Here is an 18,964-nt window from a genome sequence, read left to right on the forward strand (position 1 = left end):
AGGCATGTGCCACCACGCCCAGCTAATTTTTGTATTTTTATTAGAGATGGGGTTTCACCATGTTGGCCAGGCTAGTCTCAAACTCCCGACCTCAGGTGATCCACCCGCCTTGGCCTCCTAAAGTGCTGTGATTACAGGCGTGAGCCACCGTGCCCAGCCAACTCTTTCATTTCTTAACTTAGAGGTTCCTTTATCAGGCAGGAAATATAACTTAGAACCCCATACTCCCATGAAGCCAATACCATGGTAACAAATCAAGAAATGAGGCTATGCCAACTTGTTAGGAAGACAGACAGGTTTCCTTGTTGACTCCTTTAGCCAACAGGTACATTTTTTTCCCCTAGCTTAAGCTTTCACCAGGGGGATGTAGCCACCTCAAAGTCCAAAGAGCTTTATCAAAAGTCTCAGATTCAGATCCCCACAGACAAAGTCTCCTATTCCCACAAATCTCCAAAGCTTTTGTTTTAGTATTTTGATCCCGACTTCCATGTTTTGTTTTGTTTTGTTTTAATGACTCTGATTTCAGTTCCCTGTTCTGTTTTGTTGTATTGTTGTTGTTGGCCCTTTATATTTCCCTTAATTTTTGTGGGTTAATGTATCTTAAAGAACTTTTAAAAAATATATCCAACATTTAAGTGTTTTATAGCTGTAGGGCTTTTCAAAGTATCTATTCTGCCTTACTACCAGAAACCTACATTTTCTTCTTCTCAGTAAGTTCTAAGAGAAATGCTGGTGTCTACATTTCATCATATATATTCCTGTGTTGTATATAACTATTACAGCTTCATTAATTTAGGTAAATGGTAAAGAAAATCAGTCTAAATTTATTTAAAGTCAGAATTACAGAAATCATTTCAGAAAAAAATAAGGTTTGATTGACATCACCAACACCGAGGAGAGTATTCGATTTTGGCTACGTACATTTACCAAGTCATTTAAATTACAAGACACTAGTGCTTAAAAATACTTTGTTCTTCTAAGTGAACTGAGGATGACCCCTGAAATTTTTGTATTTATTTGTTAGGCAAATTAATAATTTTGGATAGACTGAGCAAAATTAAGTTTTTTTGACCAAATAATAAGGAATTCTTAAATAGTGTAGAAAGAGATGTCTTATATAGGGTAGAAAGAGATGTCTTATAATTTACATATATTGCAAATTCATCAGACTAAAATTCAGAGCATTATATCTACATAAAACAAGTATTTACCTGTCCTTAGAATAAAAGTTATAAACTCTCTAGCTCAACTAAATTACTTGACAGAGAAATGATAAAAAGGTGCTTTATTCAGGGAGTTTCATAATCAATGACTAGATTCAATTTCAGATATCCTGCAAAACATTTTGACACAAACAATTATAAGTTCAATTTTTTAAAAATACCATTTAGCACTGAAAAAGGAAAGTTTGCCACGAGTATAAGATTAGCCAATTCTTTACCTCTCCAGCACTTGCACATTCTTTGGCTCTTCTGTGAAGTGCAGCCCATGTATCCTCATACCTAAAAAAAAGCAAAAAATAATTTGAAATGCAAACCACACATTAAAAGGAAATACTATCTAAAGATGAATGTGGAATATCCTGTGGTACTGGAAAGGAAACACTCAAAAAATAATGGGGACATGTTGCAAGGACACAGACGTCAACCTGACGGAGCTTCCAGTGGCCAAATCTGTGACAATCTGAGTAACAAAATACATAATGGTAGTAATGGATTATAACTCAAAGAATACAATATCCCTGAGTCCATGGTGATGTAAATAATTGAATAAATAAATCAATGAGAGAGAAGAGAAAAACTCTTCCTTATAATAGAAATCCAATTAGTAATTTTTTTTTTTTGAGACGGAGTTTCACTCTGTCGCCCAGGCTGGAGTGCAGTGGTGCGATCTCGACTCACTGCAACCTCCACCTCCCGAGTTCAAGCAAGTCTCCTGTCTCAGCCTCCTGAGTAGCTGGGATTACAGGTGCATGCCACCACGCCCTGCTAATTTTTGTATTTTTAGTAGAGACGGGGTTTCACCACGTTGGCCAGGCTGGTCTCGAACTCCTGATCTGCCCGCCTTGGCCTCCCAAAGTGCTGGGATTACAGGCATGAGCCACCGTGCCCAGCCCCAATTAATAATTTTAAAAGAAATGATGAGGAAAAAAAATCTCCAATTGGTAAACACAATAGTAATAATTGTTTTAAAAAGAATTTTAATGGATGATACAATTAGTGGGTAAAAGCACAAAAAGAAACAGGATATTTACACAGCCTCAAAGTATCTGCCCATCGGATAATCATTAACTAAAAGTGAGAAAACAGTATTAACTGAGGAGAAACCTGGCAGACACATCCTTAATAAAGTGATCAAAATTAATGTCAACAGTAATGAGACACATCAACATTATGTGCCTCCTGATGTGATGCACTGGGAAGGATATAATAACATTACTCTTCTGGTATTCTTACCAAAAAAGTACTAACTTACAGTTAATTACAAGGAAATAGAAAAATCCAAATTCATAGACATTTTGAAACATAATTGGCCAGTACTTTTTTTTTTTTTTTTTGAGACAGGGTCTCACTCTGTCACCCGGGCTGGAGTGGTGTGATCACAGCTCACTGCAGCCTCAACCTCTTGGACTCAAGTGACCCACCCACCCCAGCCTCCCAGAGTGCTGAAATTACAGACATGAGCCATGATGCCCAGCCTTGGCCAGTACTCTTCGAAAGTACTGAGATCATGAAAGACAAAGACTAAAGAATTGTTCCATGTTAAAGAAGGTAAGGGACACATTGTGACTAAATATGATGTGTGATCCTGGATTGGATCCTAGTCCAGAAAAAAGGACACTGGTGGGATAATTGATGGAATCTGAATAAGGCCTATGGATTAAAGTATTTACTAATGTTAATTTTCTGTTTGATCATTGTACTGTGGTTATATGAAATGCTAACATTGGGAAAGCTGAAATTGCTTGTTCTACTTTTGCAATTTTTTTGTAAATCTGAAATTATTTCAAAATAAGAAGTTAAAAAATAAAACTTCTAAACTACTATTCATTTGATTGCTGATGTAAAACCTGATTTCTCAATCTAAAATTCTAGCTATTCAGCTAATATTTCTCCAAACAGGAATACATATTTAATGAGTTCATATTGCCTCCCCTCATAGTCAGATTCACAATTTTTCTATGAATTTAAGTAAGAAAATCAATCTGAATAATCCAGGTGATACTAGAGTCCACATGTGATGAAAATTAAGGTGGAAGGTCACACAAATAATACAGTCCTGCTGTCATTGTTGACTAACAGAAAGCTAGAAAATTTTCTTGGATGTATCAGATTATGTAAGTATCAATTAAAATCAACAAGTATTTACTAAATGCTAAGCACTGTTAGGCACCAGAACTGCTGAGATATAAATTTTACTCTTGCATCTTTGTTGTCCTGGTAGTTAGCACAGAACCTAACAAACAAGAGACACATTAAATGTCTGTTGAGTGAGGAAACAGACTAATTATAAATTGAAAATTCAGGACTTCGTGGTAAAATTTTCTATCATTTTCTTAACTCAGTGGGAAAGAGAAAATTAATCCTCACTTGCCAAATTTAGACTCCAGATCACTTTTCCTAACATCTCATCATTTCCTTTTCTCCCCGTTATTTTGTATGCTTTTCACATCCACCTTGCCATTATACATCACCCTCCCTCATTTCTACTTTCCTAGTTCAGCACCTAGTTCAGTCATGATTTTCCTACTGTTTTCAGCATTCTCTAAACCTAGACTATCGCAACCATTCACGTTCTCTGCTCTACTTTTATGACATGAAGCAGTTTGGAGAAAGGCACTAAATCCATTACAATGCATGCTATCCAACCTCGCATGGGTCTTAGCTGCCAATCAGCACTTAAAAAAAATTTATTGCTATTAGATTGTTCCCTGAAGTACACACAGCAGGTACTACACATCTCATGCCGCCTTGAAACTCATCCCCATCCAATCACTTTCAACAGATGGATGAACTTACTCCATTTTACTGAGATAAAGACACTGGATGTAAACTCCTTCAATTTTTCTGTGTTCAAACTCAAACATCTTTAAAAATCACAAGTCAATGATGATGAAATGAAGAAGCCACATTCATAATGTGTAATTCTTGCATTCAAATCGTTATTGAATATATTCTATGCATACTATGAGAAGACTAGTGGAAGCGTTCACAATACAGTTAGGAAGATGAACACACATGTAAATAATTACCTTACTTGGTAGACAAAGGAAAGGACTAATTATATAGCATTAGAGCTATAGGAATATAGGAAAGTAACTGTAGACTGTGTTGTACTACACTCTTTGAAACATTATGGTTTAGGAAATAGAAGATGTCAGAGTAAGAAGCATCTAGAATCTGTCACCCTACCTAGACCACAATCACATTGGCAGAATCTGTCTGATGTAACTATTTTGGGACTCTAGAATCTATTAAAGGCTTGCAACTTCCAGGGGAAGGTTTGGAGGGTAAATTGAGGTTCATTTCAGTCGACTTCAGGTTTTAGCACAATGGCAGCTACCCATCCACCACCCCAACCCCTGGACAGGTAGCCATGCACTTGTTCCTGAAGTAGCTTGTACACGGCTTATGAAAGTCAAGGTGGGCCAATAAGGACCCTGTGCTCCAAACATCAGGGAGTCTGTGCTCTGATCACAATTGCTGCTTCTAATCAGGGAGATGCGGACACAGAGGCAGCTACTGTTGCAAACCCCTCCTGCTCTGGCTAGCAATTTTCAGAGGATTTAAAAGGCCAACGTCAGGTTTTGTCCCCTTTCTTTGTTCTCCTTTCCCTCTTGGAGAGCCAGACACTTAAAGACTAGGACATTCAATAACAGATGCAATTGTTTTTTGTTTTGTGGTGTGTGTGTATGTGTGTTTTTGTTTTTGTCCCAAGATGGCTTACTAGGGACATCAAAAGCCAGTTTTTCTCAAAAAATACATCAAAGTTACTGGTGAGTGGACAAATTCTAGACAGAAAACTGAGGGAAGGGAGCCAGGACCTGTCAGAGTGCCCATGGGAAGAAGCTGGGGTGCAGAAAAGGAAAGCAGCAAGACTCTGGCAGAGATCGACCCTCCAGGACCTTGGAGCCTTGAGGAAAGGGTAGGTGGGAGTAGTTCTCTGCTCCCTTTACCCCTCCAACAATCTCCTGACCACCAAACTGTTGGAGAGCACTCATCTGCCCTTGTGACCCAGAACAACACTATTGGTGGTGACTTGAAAACCTCCTGGAGCTGGAGAATCTGGTGGCCAACTCGTGTGTACAGGCGTGTCCACACTCCTCTCAGGTGCCAGATACCATACTCGTCACGCGCCGGCAGTGGGATGCTGCCCTGCCTAGGGATTCTCTGCCCTTGAGTCACCACACAACCAGATTCCCTGCAAACACACCCCACAGACCACTCTAACTTTGGCAAGCACAGGGAATCAGCAGTTCCCCAGGTAACTGTGAGATCTCTGGAGATCTAACCCCCTGCGTGGGCCATCCCTAAGTGGAAGAGAGTGCAGCCCATCAAAAGCACACCTTGGGACAAAGGAAATGCAGGCACAGTGCCAACTGCTACAAGAGGAAGTATCATTACCCAGGAATGGATGTGGGGAAGGGGTCATCTCCTGCATCCCCCTACACTGTTGCTGATGCAGCAGTGTTCTCCCTGCCAGGGGCCAGCACATGCACTTGGACACACAACGTATTTCATGCTTCTTGTAGTGGCTCCACCTCTACCGAAAGTGAGCCCTGCACAGCTCAAGCTTTCAGGAAGGGTAGGGCCCAACTCCCCCTCCCTACACAGAGCAGCAACATCCCAGCAAAGGAAGACAAGTTGCAGAGTTGCCTGCTCCCATCTGGAGGAACAGACTCTCCCTGAGCCCATTTTGGTGGCAGCCCTCAGAGGAGCGTACCCACAACCCGCAGCCGGGAACCAAAGGACAAAATCTTCATGAAATGAAGGTTGGGAGCCTTGTGACAGGGGCATGATAGGAAGTGGATCACATTCTTGCCAGCACAGAATGAGCAGTGGGTGTAGCCACCCACCTTCTCCCCCAAGACCTCAGCACACCCCACAGGATTTCTTCCCGCCACCATCCCCTGCCCACTCAGGGCAGGTGCTTCCACCCAATGCCAGCCTACCTGCCGGCTCTTACTCTTAAGTGCCATCTACTGGACTGCAGCCCGAACTGCATCACCAAATAAAAATCTGCTAAAAAAGGGCTTAGTGCTAGGTAGTCCACAAGATGAGCCCCCTGGGATCTCCACACCCTCAGCTCCACAGGAGATAAGGTGTTAGGTGTCAGTTCTTACAGCCAATACATCACTACAATAAGCATTATCTGAGAAAGCCACTACACAGAAGCTATCCATAACCAAGGAACCCATATAGCATTTGGCCCTGTGGAAGCACCCAGACACAAAGGCAAATGATAATATACAACATATACCACAGTCATACCTTTACGGAAAAAAAGAAAAAAAAAGTCACATCCAAATGATGGCAAATTCAAAATAAAAAGAGACAGCTTCCTCAAATGAGAAGGAATCAGTGCAAGAACTCTGGCAGTACAAAAAGCCAGGGTGTTCTGGCATCTCAAAGGATCACATCAGCTCTCTGGCAATGGATCCTAACCAGACTGAAATGTATAGGACGACCAATAAAGAATAAAAAATATGTACTGCAACTAAACTCAACAAGATCCAGGAAAAAAGTTGAAATCCAATACAAAGAAACCAGAAAACTGATTCAGCACATGATAGACAAGATAGGTACATTAAGAGAGAAACAAATAGAACTGCTTGAATTCTAAAATTTACTAAAGGAATTTTAAAATACAGTTAATAGGCTAGACAAAGCAGAAGAAAGAATTACAGAGCTTGTAGACCAGTCATTCAAATTAACCAAGTCAGACAAAAATAAAGAAAACTGAATTTTTAAAAAATGAACAAAGCCTTCAAGAAATATGGGATTATGTAAAGCAAGCAAACCTTTCACTTACTAGCATACCTGAGAGAGAGGAAAAAGTAAGCAACTTGGAAAACATATTTGAGGGAATAATCCAGGAAAATTTCTCCAATCTTGCTAGAGAAGCTGAAATCTAGAATCAAGAAATTCAGAGACTCCTGAGAGACACCATATAAGATGACATCCCCGAGACAAATAGTCATCAGACTAAGGTCAACGTGAAAGCAAAAATCATAAAGGCAGCTAGAGAAAAGGGCCAAATTACCCACAGAAGAAAACCCATCAGGCTAACAGTGGACTTCTCAGCCAAAGCTTTACAGTTAGAAGAGACTGGGGGCCTATTTTTAGCCTCCTTAAAAAAAAAATTGCTGGCCAAGAACTTTATATCCTGTTCATCTAAGCTTCATAAACAAAGAATAAATGAAATCTTTCCCAGACAAGCAAACACAAAGGGAATTTATCACCATCAGACTGGACCTACAGGAAATGCTCAAAGGAGTTCTAAATATGGAAATGAAAGAATGACACCTGCTACCATAAAAGCACACATAAGTACAAAGCTCAGACCCTATAAAGCAATCACATAATCAAGACTACAAAGCAACTAGCTAACAACACTATCAAAGGAATAAAACTTCACATATCAATATTAACCTTGAAAGGAAACAGCCTAAATCCTCCACTTAAAAGATACACAGTGGCAAGTTGGATTAAAAAAACAAGACCCAACCTCTGCTACCTTCAAGAGACCTATCTCACATGTAATGACACCCATAGGCTCAAAATAAAGGGATGGAGAAAGATCTTTCATGCAAATGGAAACCAAAAAGCGCAGAAGTTGCTACTCTTGTATCAGATAAAACAAACTTTAAACCAAGAACAGTAAAAAAAAAAAAAAAAAAAAAAAAAAAAAGACAAAGAAGGGTACAACATAATGATAAAGAGCTCAATTCAACAAGAAGACATCGTATCCTAAATATATATGTACGCAACATCACAAGACCCAGATTTATAAAATACTACTAGAACCTAAAAAAAGAGCCATAAAATAACAGTGGGGGACTTCAACACCCCACCAGCAGCACTAGACAGACAGATCATGGCACAAAACTAACAAAGATTTGGACATAAATTAGACTCTCAATCTAATGGACCTAATGGACATCTACAGAATACTCCACCTAACTACCATAGAATATACATTCTTCTCATCTGTGCACGGAACAGTCTCTAAAATTGACCACATGCTCAATCATAAAGCAGGTCTCAATAAATTCAAAACAATCAAAATCATATCGAGCATCTTCTTAGACCACAGTGGAATAAAATCAAAATAAATACCAAGATGAACACTAAGAACCACGCAAGTACATGGAAACTAAACAACCTGCTCCTGAATGACTTTTGGGTAAACAATGAAATTAAGGCAGAGATAAAAAAAAATTAATTGAATCAAATGAAAATAAAGACACAACATACCAAAACCTCTGAGATACAGAAAAAGCAGTATTAAGAAGAAAATTTACAGTGCTTGATGCCTACACCAAAACACACAAAGATCTCAAATTAACAACTTAACACCACACTTAAAAGAACTAGAAAGGCAAGAACAAACTAAACCCAAAGCTAGAGGAAGAAATAATTATGATCAGAGCAGAACTAAACGAAATTCAGACCAAAAAAAACCATACAAAGTATCATCAACACAAAAAGTTAGTTATTTGAAAAGATAAACAAGACTGACAGACTGCTGGCTAGATTAACCAAGAAAAAAAGAAAAGAGATTCAAATAAGCACTGTCAGAAATGACTAAAGTGACATCATAACTGACACCACAGAAAGACAAAAGATCATCAGAGACTAAGAACCTATCTCTATGTGCACAAATTAGAAGACCTAGAGGAAACGGATTAATTCCTAGAAACACATCACCTTCCAGATTGAACCAGAAAGAAACTGAAATTCTGAACAGACCAATAACAAGTTACAAAATTCAATCAGTAATAATAATAACAAAAAAATCTACCAACCAAAAAAAGCCCTAGACCAGATGGATTTACAACTAAATTCCACCAGATGTACAAAGAACTGGTACCAATCTTCGTGAAACTATTCCAAAAAATTGAAGAGAGGAGATTTCTCCTTCACCTCATTCTATGCAACTAGTATTATCCTGATTCCAAAACTTAGCAATGACATAACAAAAAAAGAAAACTACAGGTCAACATCCCTGATAAACACAGACACAAAAATCCTCAACAAAATGCTATCAAACTAAATCCAATAGCACATCAAAGAGATAGTGCACCATGATCAAGTGGGTTTTATCCCTCGGATGCAAGGATGGTTCAACAAACACAAATCAATAAATGTGATATACGACATAAACAGAGTTAAAAGCAAAAATAACATGATCTTCTCAAAAGACACAGAAAAGGCATTTGATAAAATTCAATGTCCCTTCATAACAAAAATCCTCAACAAACAAGGCATCAAAGGAACATACCTGAAAATACTAAGAGCCATATATGACAAACCCACAGCCAACATAATACTGAATGGGCAATAGTTGAAAGCATTCCACCTAAGAACTGGAACAAGACAAGGATGTCCACTCTCACTACTCCTATTCAACATAATACTGGAAGTCCTAGCTGGAGCCATCAAGCATGAGAAAGAAATACAAGGTATCCAAATAGGAAAAGATGAAGACAAATTAATTATCTCTGTTTGCTGACAACATGATTATATACCCAGAAAACCCTAAAGAATCCTCCAAAAGACTCACAGACCTGATAAACAACTTCAGTAACTTTTCAACATACAAAAGCAATGTACAAAAATTCATAGCATCAACTCATTTGAGAAACTAAAAAATAAAAATTAAAAACTAAATAAAAATAAAACCACAGCATTTTTATACACCAACAACATTCAATCTGAGAACCAAATCAAGAACTCAATCTCATTTACAATAGATACACACACACACACACACAATACCTAGTATATATAACCAAGGAAGTGAAAGATCTCTACAAAGAGAACTGTAAAACACTGATGAAAGAAATTATAGATGACACAAATGGAAAAACATTCCATGCTCATGGATTAGAAGAATCAATATCATTAAAATGACCACATTGCCCAAAGCAATCTACAGATTCAATGCAATTTCCATCAAATTACCAATGCCATTTTCCACAAAATCAGAAAAAAAAAATCTAAAATTCATATGGAATCAAAAAAAGAGCCCGAACAGCCAAAGCAATCCAAAGCAAAAAGAGCAAAGCTAGAAGCATCACATTACCTGACTTCAAACCATACTACAAGGCTACAGTAACCAAAACATCATAGTACTAGTATAAAAATGACACACAGATCAATGGAACAGGATAGAGAACCCAGAAATAAAGTCACACAGCTACAACTAACTGATCTTCAGCAACATCAACAAAAATAAACAATGGGGAAAGGACACCCTACTCAATAAATGGTGCGAGGAAAACTGGCTAGCCATTTATGGATGAACAAAACTGGACCCCTATCTCTTACCATATACAAAAATTAGCTCAGGATTAAAGACTTACATGTAAGACCTCAAACTATAAAAACCCTAGAAGAAAACCTAGAAAAAAACCCTTTTGGGCACTGGCCTAAGCAAATAATTTATGACTAAGACCTCAAAAACAATTTTGACAAAAAATGACAAATGGGACTTAAACTAAAGAGCTTCTGCACAGCAAAAGAAACAATTAACACAATAAACAGACAACCTACAGAATGAGAGAAAGTTTTTGCAAACTATGCATCCAACAAAAGACTAATATCCAGAATCTATAAGGAACTTAAACAAATGAACAAGAAAAAACAACCCCATTAAAAAGTGAGCAAAGGATATGAATAGACTCTTCTCAAATGAAAACATATAAGAAGCCAACAAAGATGAAAAAAATGCTCAACATCACTAATCATCAGAGCAATGCAAATTAAAACGACAATGAGATACATACAATCTCATGCCAGTCAGATGTGAAAAATGATACATGAACAAAATGGTAACATCAATACCACTACCGTTTATATCTACCAATGGTAGATATAAAACAGAAAGGAACCAATAAGAAATTCTGGAGATTAAAAGTATAATAACTGAAATGAATAATTCACTGGAGGAGTTCAAAAGCACATTTGATTAGAAGAAAGAATCAACATGATTGAAGATAAACCAATTTAAATTATCAAAATTAACAAATGTTTACCTAGATTGACTAAGAAAAAAAAGGACTCAAGTTACTAAAACCATAATGAAGTGGGACTATTACTATGAATCTGACAGAAATAAAAAGGATTATAAGAGAGTGCTATGAACAATGTATGCTAAAAACTGGATAACCTAGCTGAAGTGGACAAATTCCCACAAACACAAAACATACCAAGACTGAATCCTGAAGAAATGGGAAATTGAATCAGTAATAAAAAACCTCAAGATGAAAAACCCTGGACTTGATTGCTTCACTGGTGAATTCTACCAAACATTTAAAAAAGAACCAACATTGACTATTCTCAAAATCTTTTTAAAAAGAAAATGAAGAGGAAGAAATAAATCCTAACTCATTCTATAAGCCAGCATTACCCTGATACCAAAGCCAAAGGCATACAAGAAAAGGAAACTACAGACCAATACCCCATATGAATACTAATGCAAAAATCCTCAATAAAATACTGGCAAACTAAATTCTGCACCACGTTAAAAGCACTATACACAATTTCCAGGTGGGATTTATTCCTGGAATGCAAGAATGGCTCAACATAAGAAAATCTGTCAATGTAATAATATACCAGATTGGTAGAATGAAAGGAAAAAACACATGGTCATCCTAATTCATGCAGAAAAATTATTTGACAAAATTCAGCATCCTTTCATGATAAAAACACCAAAAGTAGAAGGGAACAATCTCAACATAATAAAAATCCATAGTTGACATTATACTCAATGTTGAAAGACTGAAAGCTTTTCCTGCAAGATCAGGATCAAGACAAGGAACAAGACAAGGATGCCTGCTTTTTCCACTTCGATTCAACACAGTACTGGATGGTCTAGCCAGAGCAATTAGGCAAGAAAAAGAAATAAAAGGCATTCAAATCGGAATGAATGAAGTAAAATGATTTCTATTCATAAGTGATATGATCTTATATGCAGAAAACCCTGAAAGTTCCACACAAAAAACTATCAGGATAAAGGAACTCAACAAAGTACGATACCAAATCAACACACAAGTCAGTTGTTTCTATATACTACCAATAAATAATTCAAAAAAGCAATTAAGAAAGCAATTTCATAAACGATAGCATCAAAAAATACTTAGGAATTAACAAAGATGATGAAAGACTCATAAAATGAAAACTACTAAACAATATTGAAAGAAATTAAAGAAGACATCAATAAATAGAAAAAGCACTCCATGTTAATGGATTGGAATACTTAACATTGTTATCTGTAATAAGCAAAACGACCACAGATTCAATTTAATCCCAATCAAAATCCCAATGACATTCTTTGCAAACAATAGAAAATACATCTTAAAATTCATATGAAATCTCAAATGACCTTCAATAGCCAAAACAATCTTGACAAGAAAAACTCTTAGAAGAAAACACAGGGGAAAATCTTCATACTCATTAGAGTAGCTATAATAAAAAACAATAGCGAGCGTTGGTGAGGATAGGAAGAAATTAGAACCTTTATACAATCCTGATGGGAAAGTAAAATGATACAGTCACTATGGAAAACAGTATGGTGTTTCCAGAAAGAATAAAACACAGAATTACCATATGATCCAGTAATTCTACTGCTGGGTATATACCCAAAGGAACTGAAAGCAAGGTGTCAAAAAGATGCTTGTCACTCATGTTCCTAGCAGCAGTATTTAGAACAGCCAAAAAGTGAAAGGAACTCAAGTGTCCATCAACAGATGAATAAACAAAGTATGGTACATACTTACAATCGAATATTCAGCTTTTCAAAGAAAGAAAATTCTGACACATGCTGCAACATAAACTTTGAAAACATTATGCTAAATGAAATAAGCCGGTCACACACAAAAGTACTTTATAATTTCACTTATATGATGTTCCTAGAATAGTCAAATTCACAGAGAAAGCAAATAGAATGATGGTTGCCTGGGATGGAGAGGAGGGAGTAGAAATGAGAGTTGTTGGTTAATAGGTACAGAGTTTCCATTTTGCAAGATGAAAAGAGTTTTTGGGATTGGATGCACAACCATGTGAATGTACTCAGCACTACTAAACTTAAGAATGGTTAAGATAAATTTTATGTTATGTATATTACATTTTTAAAATTAAAAATATGATTTAAACATTTGCTATTTAAAATGGTCTTTCCCACATTCAATTTTAGTTCCAACAGGAAAAGACTGTTTCAGTGCAATGTATAAACACATTATTGACACCGTCTTATGGATATAAATTTTCTATATTAACTCCTAAAATGCAACCTTATCCCCAAAAAATGTACCACACAAAAAGTTGATAGCTCTAACATAAATTTTTCAGTAAAATGAAGTTATTTCAACTACGTTTCTAGAGAAAAAATAAAGATAAAATGTAAATAGTAAACAAAACATTACTGATTAATTTGTACTACATTTCCTTTCATGTTCATTTCTGTTCTTCACACAACAAAACAAAGGAAGAAAATATTATATTAAGTACTTTTCACTTCAGAGAAGAAAAATCTCTAGATTTAGCAACCATAAAAAGAAACCTAATGAAGAACTAGAAAGGAGAAAGGAAAATGTAGGTATCAGTGATTGTGTCTTAACAAATACAGATAAGGAAAAGCAGCATACCCTTTCCCACATACATCTTTACCACACATCTGTCAAATGGCACATTAGTAAGCACAGAACTATGTATAATGACATACTTGAACCATATACTGTACTTATTTATTTATTTATTTATTTATTTATTTTTTGAGATGGAGTTTCGCTCTTGTTGCCCAGGCTGGAGTGCAATGGCACGATCTCGGCTCACCGCAACCTCTGCCGAGATCGCACCATTGCACTCCAGTGATTTTCCTGCCTCAGCCCCCTGAGTAGCTAGGATTGCAGGCATGCACCACCAGGCCCAGCTAATTTTTGTATTTTTAGTAAGAGATAGGGTTTCACCAAGTTGGCCAGGCTGGTCTCAAACTCCTGACCTCAAGTGATCTGCCCGCCTCAGCCTCCCAAAGTGCTGGGATTATAGGCATGAGCCACCGCGACCGGCCTCATTGTGGTTTTGATTTGCGTTTCCCTGAAGACTAACAATGTTGAGCATCTTTTCATGTGCTTATTGGTCGTTTGCATATCTTCTTTTGAGAAATGTCTATTCAAGTCTTTTGCCTATTTCTTCATGGGGTTGTCTTTTTATTGTTAAGTTTTAAAAGTTCTTTATATATTCTGGATACATGTTGTTCCTCATATATATGATCTGCAAATATTTTCTCACGTTCTATGTTTTGTCACTCCACTATCTTGATGGTGTTCTTTGACACACAGAAGTATTTGATTTTGACCAAGTCCATTGTGTCTAATTTTTATCTTGTTGTTTGTGCTTTTGATGTTATATCTAAAAAAGACCATATATTTTAACATTAAACTCCATGTCAATAAAAGAATGGATTGGAAAAGAAATGACATAAGAATCAAAGTAAAAAAACAAAATTATTGGGGACTTAAATCCAGAATCAATTTTCTTGTAATAAAGAAGCCGTACATATTATCATAAAGTATTGACTTGTAAATACAATAGTGATCTGTCTGCTCAAAGTTTGAATGGACTTTGTACTAATGAGTGAAAAGTGAAAGCCCTCAAGGAAAATAATACATAAATAATTTCCAATCACTGCATTAAGGTAAAATTTAGCTGTTTTAAGGTTTTTAACCTACAAAATTAAAAGATATTTTTGGTCAGTAAAACAGTCAGAAGTATAACCTTCCTCTACAAATGAAAACACTTACCTGCTAAGTAATTCTAATCCAGCAGAGTACTTTGGCAAAAATGGAACAGTCCTGCCCAAAAGAAACACTTATTAAAACTGTTCTTGATTTAGCCAACTGAAAAAAAAAAAAGGTACATTCAAGAATTTTGACATTGTCAATTGTAACATATTTTAAAATCACTAATGACAATTACTAAACTTTTAGAGAAATGTGTTTTATTTCAGAGTTGATGTACTGTAACACACTATCAACCATCATTTTGCCCCACAGATTGTCTTCAGCATACAATACAATAAATGATTTAATATAATGTTGGATAAGAACAAATATGTAAGATCACAGTTCATCTCTAGGTTGAAAATGAAATCTGGTCATATGCTTTACTTTATTAAAAAAATGGACAAACAGCACAATCCTGGTGTTTTCATATAAAACAGGTAACATAGCTAAAGAGGCTCATTTGCCAAGTAGTATTTCATTATTAATTTGCTTTTCAATAATTCAGGACTTTTACTTTTGCTTTTATACAAATTAAAAATGACTAATTGTGATCAAATAATACTCACTGTCAGAGTAAAACAATTATACTTCACCATTTTTTCAACCATTTCACAATTTTATTAGAAAATTTTCCCGTTAACAAAATTTAGAAAGAATCAATAAATTATTTTGTAGTCAGATGCACTCAACAAATCTAAGGTTCATTAATATAATTACACAATTGTGAACACAACCAAAAGTTGTATGAAATTTAAGTCATAGTAAGTTAAAATCTTAGCACAAGCTTACCTGGGTTTGCTTTTCACTTTTGCTTCTCTTGACTTGTCACTTAAAGTCTTCAGCCTATAATTCAATATAAAATATAATATTTTTACAAGTCAAGAGATTATTACTATTTTTTTGAGACAGGGTCTCACTCTGTTGTCCAGGCTGGAGTGCAGTGACATGTACATTACTCACTGCAGCCTCAACCTCCTGGGCCCAAGTGATCCTCTCACCTCATCCTCCTGAGTAGCTGGGACTATAGTCACCCACCACCACGCCTGGATAATTTCTTTTTTTTATTTAGTGGAGACGGAGTCTTGCTATGTTGCCCAAGCTGGTCTCAAACCCCATGCCTCAAATGATCCTCCTGCCTCAGCCTCCCAAAATGCTGGGATTACAGGCATGAACCACCCCACCCAGCCTAGAGATTTTTCAACCACAAATTTTCACATGTTAAAATTTTAGGTCAGATAAGCTACTTTTTTTTTTTTTTTTAAGCAAGAATTAAGTATCTCAAAAGACAACAAATATTTGAGTGTTTACTACATGTTAGATACTACAAACAGAAAATCTGTAGCTAATTTTTTTTTTTAAGAGATGGTCTCACTCTGTTGCCCAGGCTAGAGTATAGTGGTGCGATTATAGCTTACTGTAACCTCAAACTCTTGGGCTCAAGCAATCTTCCCACCTCAGCCTCCTGGGTAACAAGGACTACAGGTATGTGCCACCATGCCCAGCTATTTGTTTCACTTTTATTTTGGTCTCACTATGTTGCCCAGTCTGATCTCTATCTCCTGGCCTCAAGTGATCTTCCCACCTCAGCCTCCCCAAAGAGCTGGGATTATAGGTGTGCGCTACCACGCCAGGCCTTATTTTCATATTCTTACTTACCCCAAGTCCCTTTTTTAGAAACCAAGATTCCTAAATGCGATCAGACCACAGAAACATAATTTATCTGGCATCTTTAGAAAAAGGAATGTTCCACATAGGAGAAATCCATAGGTAACAAAGATATCTAAGCAGCACACTTCATTAAGTAGATGCTACCCAGGCCTTCAAATCTCTTTAAGCGTCCACAGTATTTGAAATTTTAGTTGAGAAAAAGCTTTTTAAAATATATTACAAACTTCTTTCATTAAAGAGGATTTGGTATATCTCATTTAACATTTTGTGATAACTCAGGATCAGTATTAAGAATATCATTGACTACATTTTGCAGCAAAACAGTACTCTCCCCTGATACTTCTGAGCTAGAAATACATCTTCATCTATTAACCTGAAACCAGTCTATGGTAGTTTTGTGTTTGTTTGGGCTCTTATGTCTACCTTTCCTAAATTTTCTTTCTCTACCATTGGTCACCTGGCTGCCAGCTCTCTCACTGCTTCTGCTAGCTATTTAACTCTAGCAGTCTCCTCCCCTCTACTTGCTGCTTTTAAATTATTGCACTGGAAAACAGATAAATGGGCTAGAGCTGCATATATAGAATTAATAGGCTCTTTTAAATGTAAAATATGATGTTCATAAACTGTACAATTTATTTTCACTTCACTGGCCCAGTTTTACTTTATTTTGGCTGTGGACTCTGTTACAGATAACTGAGGTTGCCAATAAGTGAGTGCTACAGTATGCAGTAATATCATACAAAATGAGATATCATGTACACATTCTTCTCAATCACTTCAACAAATATTCATTTGTAAATAGAAACTGAAAATATAGGCCACAGTACTACCGCTAACCCCTACAAAGTCTTTGTAAAAACAGAAATAGGTGTTCCTTCCTCCAGACGCTTTACTGCCATCAGCCAGAAACTGTCCTAATACACAAGTTGACTCTTGCATGAATGCCTCAACTATGCATAGTACAGTGTACAACCTGCACAACTATGCATGCTGGTTCTGAAACAGGATTCCATCTTTTCTGTCTATAACGTCTGATTAAGCACCATATGGGGACTTCTGCTAAACTGCATTTTTTAAAACCAAATTAGAATGCCAATGTCATACAAAGAGTTTCATATTACTCTATGATCTTTTTCAAAAAATAAAATATTGACAAGATCAATTCCTCTGCAATATTCAAAAGATTCAGCAATCTCTTTAATACAAAAGTAATTAGTATATCTCTCTAGATAAGTCTAGGAAATTGTGTAAAAGTCTAATATAAATTTCTAAGCTTACCCTGGAAACTAGTACATCTGGTTTAAACCAAGATTAAGCAAAAGCTAGGGAAAACAATTTTTATGGCCATGCTCTACCATTTCCACTATAAAGTTTGATCAAAATACTTAGTTGGAACATCTCAGGCAAAATTATCCCAGACAGTTATCTATAGCAGTGCCTCATACTCAAAATGATTCTCGCATTATTTTTAGTGACTGAGGACAATTCTATACAGCTGAGTGTGAAAGGGAATTCCTAAGATCCTCTTTGGACTACTCTAATTATATGATCCAGCAAATCTCCAAGTTGGTATTTCAACTATTTATTCCTAAAACAAACTTTTAATTTCTTAATTGTAATATGCCAAGTTTGGAATTCTCTTCTCCGCCCCTCTACCCCATCTCCTCCCCGCCACCCACAAAAAGAAAAAACTAGTTTGAAATGAAAGGGAAAAAAGGAGTGTTACAGGGAACAGAAAGTAAAATTGCTGGAAGATTCAACAAAAGATTCCCCATGTGGCTCTTTAACAGTCATCTGTTTTAAAAATTGGTCTTTAACCAAATTTAATGTGTGAAACTTATCTGATCTGGATTTGAACAAACCAACTGTAAAAAGTCATTTCTAAGAACAAAAGAAGTCTGATTATGGACTGCATAATTGATAATATCAAAGAATTAGTGTTAATTTTATTAGTTATGATATCAGCATTGCATTTATGTAATGTGTTTCCTTTTTAGTGATGCAGCTCACATATCACAGGTATAGTAGGCAAGTCTGAGATTTACATTATAAATAAAGAGAGAGACAAGGCAAATGTGGCAATATCTGAAAATTGTTGAATCTCAGCAATGGATATATGTGGTTCATTGTGTTATTCTATTTGTGTGTGTGTTTGAGACTTTGTAAAATACAAACAATTTTTTTTTTGAGAAAGGGTCTTGCTCTGTCATCCAGACTGGAGTGGATTGGAGCAATCACAGCTCACTGCAGCCTCAAGCTCCTGGCCTTAAGCAATCCTCCCACCTTAGC

General features: G+C 36.4%; 1 protein-coding gene across 1 annotated transcript in view; it reads right to left on the reverse strand.

Moving 5' to 3' along the window:
• Positions 1-18,964, reverse strand: part of DTNBP1 (dystrobrevin binding protein 1) — a 145,163-nt gene that overhangs the window by 118,524 nt on the left and 7,675 nt on the right. Inside the window, exons 2-4 of the mRNA XM_024249070.3 lie at positions 15,797-15,850; positions 15,026-15,076; positions 1,442-1,502 (exon numbers count right to left, since the gene is read on the reverse strand). Coding sequence (XP_024104838.1) covers positions 1,442-1,502; positions 15,026-15,076; positions 15,797-15,850 — 166 coding nt within the window. The remainder of the gene's footprint in view (positions 1-1,441; positions 1,503-15,025; positions 15,077-15,796; positions 15,851-18,964) is intronic.

Source organism: Pongo abelii, chromosome 5 (assembly GCF_028885655.2).
Source record: "Pongo abelii isolate AG06213 chromosome 5, NHGRI_mPonAbe1-v2.0_pri, whole genome shotgun sequence".
NCBI classification, from domain to species: domain Eukaryota; kingdom Metazoa; phylum Chordata; class Mammalia; order Primates; family Hominidae; genus Pongo; species Pongo abelii.